This window comes from Morone saxatilis, unplaced genomic scaffold (assembly GCF_004916995.1).
Source record: "Morone saxatilis isolate NCDOM2014 unplaced genomic scaffold, NCSU_SB_2.0 Contig14, whole genome shotgun sequence".
In the NCBI taxonomy this organism is placed as follows: domain Eukaryota; kingdom Metazoa; phylum Chordata; class Actinopteri; family Moronidae; genus Morone; species Morone saxatilis.
In genome coordinates this window covers 21,970,696-21,978,505 of record NW_023339696.1, presented here as the reverse complement: position 1 = coordinate 21,978,505, position 7,810 = coordinate 21,970,696, and the positions used below count along the sequence as shown (strand labels likewise).

General features: G+C 42.6%; 1 protein-coding gene across 1 annotated transcript in view; it reads right to left on the bottom strand.

Annotated features, from left to right (window-relative positions):
• Nucleotides 1-4,727: 4,727 nt before the first annotated feature.
• Nucleotides 4,728-7,810, bottom strand: part of stx1b (syntaxin 1B) — a 22,525-nt gene continuing 19,442 nt past the window's right edge. The window contains exons 7-10 of the mRNA XM_035654267.1: nucleotides 7,265-7,338; nucleotides 6,257-6,394; nucleotides 6,064-6,174; nucleotides 4,728-5,846 (exon numbers count right to left, since the gene is read on the bottom strand). Of these exons, the coding sequence (XP_035510160.1) occupies nucleotides 5,766-5,846; nucleotides 6,064-6,174; nucleotides 6,257-6,394; nucleotides 7,265-7,338 (404 nt within the window). The 3' untranslated portion in view covers nucleotides 4,728-5,765. The remainder of the gene's footprint in view (nucleotides 5,847-6,063; nucleotides 6,175-6,256; nucleotides 6,395-7,264; nucleotides 7,339-7,810) is intronic.

Genomic DNA, 7,810 nt, shown 5'->3' with positions numbered 1-7,810 from the left:
CAAGAACAATTCGGACTGCGTTGCAAGAGAAGAGGCTTTGGTTGGTTTGAAGATGCTTAGCGACTGACTAGCTAGTGAAACCTTAAAACCTGCAGGGAGGCATTGATCCTGTCTTGTGAACACAGAGACTGATAAAACGAGCTGTACAGAAAATGACACCAAAATAACAAGAATAACAGCAATTCATAAATAGAATAAGAAAGCACCACCGTTGTCTCCGTATATGCCTCAAGTGGAGGAGAAGCGTACATATGCAATTTTTTTTCATAGATGATTATGCGTCATATTTTTCCACTAACCGGACCACAAACTAACATCTACAGGTGAAAAGGAAAGGAAAAGGGGGTGTGGAGGCAGACATCGTTGTTGTGGTGTGAGATTGGAAAGCTTTGTCGGTTTGATTGGTGGACAGACCAACATGCAGTGAACGCTGGTGGTGGGCAGGGGGGCTGGGCTTTTGTTTCTTATAGTTACGGTAGCATTTGTTGTTTTTTTAATTATATATTTTTTCACCATTTGTGACGAACATATCAGTGTAAACTTGACTCGCGTTGTGCTCTTTGATATTAGCGGCGAACATTTCAAGAACACATGAGGGGAGGGCAAAAAACGCTTTGGTTTGAATTTTAATAAATAGAATAATAACAGTGATCATGGTGTCCATAAATATGTCTGATCTCTTCCCATCTGTCACAATTTTTTAAATAAAAGTGGAATTCATCAAACAGCTGCAACCCGTGGACGCTTCGCACATCAAAACAAACTCGTGCTGCTCCGACACAAACCAACACACGCATTCGTACATTTATGCACCAATCTTGTTTCACTGAAGAGGAAGGGAGGCATGCTGCACACACACAAGGCCGGGTGGAGGTGGAGGTTAGCCCACAGGTCGAAGGTTTAACGTGGGGATGATTCCTCCACAAGAACACAACACGAATGCAACCGTGGAAGCAAACAAACAGAGATCAGTTGAGAACAGAGGTGTATAACCTAGCAGGAGGTTTGGAGGACGATGTCAGGGGCTGGGCGAGGATGGCTAAAGTTGACGGCAGCGTATTTTAAAATCTTATCTTTCACAGGTTCATATTAAAATATCAACCCACTCCTCTTAAAAATCCAGTTACTGTTCCAACAATGTTACAAACAAAGCATAAGTTGACGTGTAACGCCAACGTGTGCTTAACTTTAAAATAAATAACAAAATTCAGATTAAGAAGGAACGAGTCAAGTAGTTAGCTGACGTGCTAACCAAAAACAGGTCCAATGAGCGGTAAAGTGCACGACATGGAGGGCAGGTTGGGGGTGGGGTACAAAAAACACCATCATGCAAACTCCACAACGCTTTTGCATGCCTTTTTTATTATTATTATGATTATTACACACAACGGGATGGGCGGGGTCTGCTGGGGAAGGGAAGGAGCAGACTCCCGATCCTCAACGTTGTCTTTTTGTACAACCAAACAACTACAACACAAACGGGAAGAGGGAAGACAAAAGGACACGGGACCAAACACTCGGACAAACTTCCTATTCATCAAGTCGTAATCATATGCCTTTATGGTTTTGTGGTGTTTGTCCGTGTTTTTTTCCCCCAAGAGGATGGCTGCCAGACAGGAACAAGAACTTTACAGAAAACACACACACACACACACACACACACACACACAAAGAAACATCAGTGTCAACAAGCTGGCTGGTGCTACGACGGCATCCTTACGTCACTGATTTATATCCACCGCAATCACCACCGCAGAACCATCGCAAGACTACAGCGACGACTGTGACAACCATCGACCATCGAAAACATGTAACTGAATGAAATATTGTGTGGCTGACTTTATGATGTAACTGGCAGGTGATGAACGAAGCACTGTGACTGGTGTAGGTAAAATCTATTTAAAATCAGTTTAGAGACCCGGTGAAACTACAAAAAAGAAGCAGAGCTCCCAATACACCTGGGAAATGTAGTTAAGCATACTTAGATTTGGTTTACAGGGGCAAACATGATTTAATCCATTTGTGGACAGATTCAGTGTTTGTATTACAGACTAAAAACAGCGAAAACCACTTAGAAACCACTTAGACAGAATGTAGCCATGAACAACACAACAGCAGAGAAAAGTGCTAAAGTATTCTAAATCTACTGACAATTTGAACAAACATCTATTGGATTTTGCTGCCTTGCTGGGGGGTGTTTGCTAAGCTTTGGTGAACACAGAAGTTAAGTTTTGGTTTTGGAAAGTCAAAGAATAAAATAAAAACTCCCACCTCCACTCTTCTCCAAACCTGAAACTAAAAATCCTCACCCATTGTTTCATCTAGCGACTACACAGTATCACGGACATCTACGACTAACAGCGCTTACTACTACAACTCCAGAGAAAACACTTATTCAACAAAGCAATTACTACTTAATGTCTACATATCGCTCTGGCAGCCACAAGTATCCGCGACAAAGCAGCTAACGTGATTGTGTTGGACAAAAATGGTCAGTCTCACTGTGACTTCGATTGTTTGCTGATGATACAACCCTTTACGTTAGCTTCTTGTCGGAGTCTTTTAGGACAATAAAGATGCAAAGTTGCTCTTACACAGTTGTTAATCTTTTAAATTGATGCTTCAATCAAGAGAGTTTTACATCCATGCAAACAGGGTTACAACTCTCACTCACTATCTCAGAATATTAACAAAAGGCTGAAACAACTCTGCAACTCTACAGCCCCTAAATTGGGGGCAGAATCTAGACTCGGTGAGCTAGTTAGCTAACACTTTTTCTGTCAAACGAAACTTAACTACAACAAACTGACGTTATTGCTTTGACACCAAGTGTAGTGTAGACTGATTTTGTGGAGTTTAAGGTAGTATTTGTGGTTGTTGTTACCCTGACAGTGACAGTGCAGGATTGTGCAGCGTAGGCCTCAACAGAGGCAGAGAGACCTCCATATCACAGAGCCTGTACGCAGACAAACCTTCCTCCTTAAAACCCCCCCAATCTAAAGCCAGAGTCACAATACTGTGTAGTAATATTTAACACACCCGTGTGTCCAGTTTGGGGCAACACACACATTTGTTTTGATAACAAAACAAAAGTAGAACATTTATAGTCTTGCTCAATCTGAAACAGCATTGAGGTGAACACATTACTCAGATTACTTCAAATTAGCATGTTATTTCCTGTCCTGGCTTCATCAGTGTAAAAAAGTATTTTTGCGCAGACATACCGCTAACTGCTAATGCAAATTCAATCTAATATACAGTAAATGCATTTTAAAACAACAACTGACAAAAAATTGGTTGTTATTCACTTTCTGTATATTGCTACACGGTTGTAAAAAGGTAACACAAAATGCTTTACTTCAAATGTAATCAGTCTGATGAAATAATCGTACTAACTAGCTACTAGCTTACTGGCCCTTTCCAAAACGTTCAACCATCATTGGCAGATTGAAGTCCAACCACTGTTGAAGACCGTGAGATGCAGTTAAACACTCTGGAAAAAGCTAGCAAGTGAACCTTGTGTTAAGAATATTTTGTAAAACTATTTCCAAGGTCAAAAATGAACTTCATTCCTTCCCCAACACTGGTCTGGACACACGGAAAGTGCCTAACATTAAAAAAAGAGCAGAAAACTTGTGATCAGTCTCAGTCAACAAGCAGCTTCTACACCATCTACACACAACACGAGCTAACGCTATAGCATGCTAAGCGACCCAGTCTAACACTAGCACTGGCATGACGTGTAACACAGGAGAGTTTGTACGTTAAGGAGGAATTTCCAGTGTGACATGTGTATGTGAGGTGTTCATGCATGTGCTGTGAATGTATGTAAATGTGTGTGTGTCACATGTTCCACCTTCCACGGAGAAAATCCTCTGTTCAGTAGCACCTGTGCAACTCAGGCATTTAAATGGTGAGAATGAAACATCCCAATCCCCAAACACACACTCAGGCAGGAGATGGAGGGATGCAGGGAGGAAACAGGCAAATGCATCAAACCATACAGACTAAACAGTAACCGCTAAATGATGTCAGGCCGATACGTCACGGGACACGTCACGCACGCACTAAAACAGCAGCACCACAGAACAACGAAGCAACAAACGTTCCCCATTAATTAACAAAAAAGCAACAATATTACCACAACACTCAGGTAACCAGGGCACGCCAGCATCTTCAGAGTTTTCTACGTTTTCTGTCCATCTCGTTTATTATCTAGCTTGTTTGTTAGTTTTATATTGTTATGTTTTAGTTTATTTCTTCTTTACTTTTTAATGTGTTCTCTTCATTTTTTAGAATCTTCCGGAAGAACAGTTGTGACAGCTTGGAGATGACACCCGGCCTTGACTACAATATTTCTACAGCGATCAGTGCGACAAGCCTTTTGGTGCGGTAAGGTGAACCCCCCGATCCTCATTGGCTATCTCGGGTGGAGGAGGCGGAACGAGTCGTCTTCCTCTTATCTAAACTGCATAGATTGACTGTCCGTCTCCTCCCACCCTACTTTAAACCCTCCTCCTCCTACCCTCCTTCCTTCCCACCGTTCACCTGTCAGTCAAACGTCACGTTCTCTGCCGCTGGCCAATTGGATTCAGCAGGAAAACTACAGAGGCCCTCCCTCCCCCTGCTCTTTGGCTGGATAGGTGTGACAAGAAGGGGAGGTTGTTGTGGAAACCTGCCACATTGCAATTACACCCCCCCCCCTCCCCCTCCCCACATGGTGTTTTCCCAACTAATCAGGTGGCTGAGAAAAACAGCTCAGTGGGTGGTGTGTCACGCTCTTTTTTAATGGCGTGTGGCAGGTCTGCCTTGCGAGTCTAAGCTAATTTAATAGGCTGACTGAGGTGAATGACAGGAGTGAGCAACCAATGAGAGGTGGTCTAAAGAGGTGGCTGAGCCAACAGCGAGGTCGGTCCCTCCCTCCCAGAAACACGGGGACAAAGTTTGTTCTACCAAAGCCAGAGGGTGCTCGTCCTGCAGGACTGTGTTCCGGAACATCAACTGCGAGCATTCCGGAACATCAACTGAGAGCATTCCGGAGCTTAACTGAGGGCATTCCGGAACCACAACTGACAGCATTCCGGAACCTCACTCTGTTCCTGTCTGTGCTCCGGAACCTTCCTGTTCCGGAATGTAGTGCAGAGTTCTTGAGCTCCAGAATTTTCTGACGGAGCTGAAAAGATTATTCTTTCTCGGAGTCGACTGCGCTCAGTTCCAGAAAACAAATGTAAGAAAGGAACAAACATTTAAAAGTTGGCTCTGGAATGCTCTTCCTGCAGAACTCGCACCCAGCAGCAGTCACCATCGCTGTCCGGAGACTCCCGAAAAACGAAAGAAACTGTTAAAAAATAAGAAAAAAAGGCAAAACAAACAAACAAACAAGTAAATGTCATATTATAGGTCATAATTTTTTACAGGTGGCTAACCCATGTGTTGCTTCATATGTTCAATACATTTACATGTACATCTGTATTAAATAGTAGGTTTATTTGTACCCTCTTTTTGTATATGTTATGTATTTAAGTCAGCTATTATGTGATGGCGTTTTTATTGTGTTTTTTTTGTCTTTGTTTTTTGAACCCCACCCAACCCCGCAGTGTTTCCTCTTATCTGTGATTGGATTATCTCTTCCTAGCTGATTGGTTATCTGTCTTGCATTTGTGTTTCAAGTTTTTGTGTTGTTGTTGTCGTCGGTGTTCTTTTTCTCTGCTGGCGGTCAGACGGTCGGTCGGTGTCGGTCGTCACAGCGGCAGGCGGCGGAGTTTTTAGAAGCCCAGCGTGCCACCGATGGTTGATGCCAGGACCACGCCCAGGATGACGCAGCAGATGATGATCATGATCTTCTTCTGCAGGGACAGACAAGAGACAGATAGGTATAGACACCTAAAAAACTGCAACTTTTGTTACTTGCAAGTGTGTTTGTAATTCCTGGCACAATTCAAACAGGATCAACAAATTATTTGTCTCTCATTATATTTTTTTCCAAAATAAGGTCCACCAGAAGGGAAGCCTTCTTCTCTCCTAAATGGACACAGGTTTTGATGTTTTTCTGATTAACGTTACCTTGCGGGCCTGGCTCTGGTATTTGACGGCCTTCTTGGTGTCGGATACGGCTCGCTCCACATAGTCGACGGAGTGTTCCACGTTGTACTCAATTCTGTCAATCATCTCTCCCTAAACACACATTCAGAGTTTAACACGCAACGCCCAAACAGTCTCTAACATGTAGACACACTGTCATGTTATCACGTCGTACCTGGCTTTCGACCAGCATGGCCATGTCGACAAACATGTCGTGCAGCTCGCGGATGCTGTTTTCCAGCTTGATGATCTCGGTGTGTCGGGTCTCAATCTCGTTCAGAGCCTGCTTGGTCATCTGAGAGTCCATTTTGATCTGCAGGAGTGGACGGGTTTCAACTAAAACATTATTTTCCAATTTTAGATTTAAAGACAAAGCGACTAAAACCAATAAAAAATCAACAACAAAAAACATTGCACAAAATACATAAAAAATTTTGTTTTACGTAACAAAACACAACCAAAAAACACACAAAAAAATGTTAGTTTTAACTTTAAGACAAACTAGTCAGTTAAGAGAATTCCTTTTTTACAGTGAAAATGTCTTCTGACTGGAGCAGAAATTCTAAAATAAAAAATAAATAATAATAAAATTATAATAATAGTCAGATGCATTAGATAATCTAGTTTCATATGACACCAGTATCTTCACTCTAGCTTTAAAAAGCTACAGGGTGGAAGCCATAAGGATAATGGGGGGCCACCCAAACCCCCCCTCTGGACACGCCCCTGTTCATACGAGCACTTTTTGGACTTTTTTTTTCCAGCTGAAGATTCAGTCGATGTAAATGTGGTCAGAACTCTGAACTCCAGTTTCCTTTGTTACCACAGTGTCCCACTCACTTACCTGCTGTTTATTCTGACCGCCAATGGTTGAACTGGTCAGTACACTGTGACATCACTGGTTTCAACCCAAGGAGCTCACTAAATTAATTCTCAGCTGCAACATATGCAAGCTTTTAATTTGAAGGAGCGAATGGTAATGTGAAGTTACTCCATCAAAATAAGAGCTTCACAGCGCTCACACATCCTCCCATCATCCTCCCTCTGGTCCTGTGACAAAGGCCATGTTCACTTGATGTCACAACGCACCTCATGGCCGCTCCGCATCCCCCTGGCGAGGGACGCAGAGCAGCTCAGGTTAAAGTGACCCACGGCCATAGCCGGGCTCAGGTGCAGTGCTTACATCATCGGTGAAAATGGCCAGTTTGCCACTCTCCAACATGTCTTCTAGCTCCTCGTTGGTGGTGGTTCTCCCGGCTGCAGACAGAACACAGAGAGGAACAGAAAGAACAATTAGTTTCTCAACTAGAGGTACTTTGGAGTACTGCAGCACTTACAAATATCAGACATGCATCATTCCTAGAATATGCATGTTATGTTCCGTCTGCCATTAATCATATTTAAAGTTCAATAAATAACTGTAAATGTAACTTCGATCAACCACATTTTATATTTAATATTACTATTTCCAGTGTAGTTGTGAACTGCTGTAAAACACAGGTTACTGCAGTTTCCTCTCCGCCACAGACAATGACGGAGATCCTCAGGGAAGCTCATGTTTCTCACTAAATGTACTTATTTAAAGGACGCAGCTGCAATGCAGCTTCAATGCAGTCTTACTGCATAATGAGAAAAAGTTAGTTTACATGAATTTAGTGACGGATTCTAACATTGGAGATGAATCATTCAGGGGTAAATAAATCAGACACTGATGGTGCAGCGCTGTATT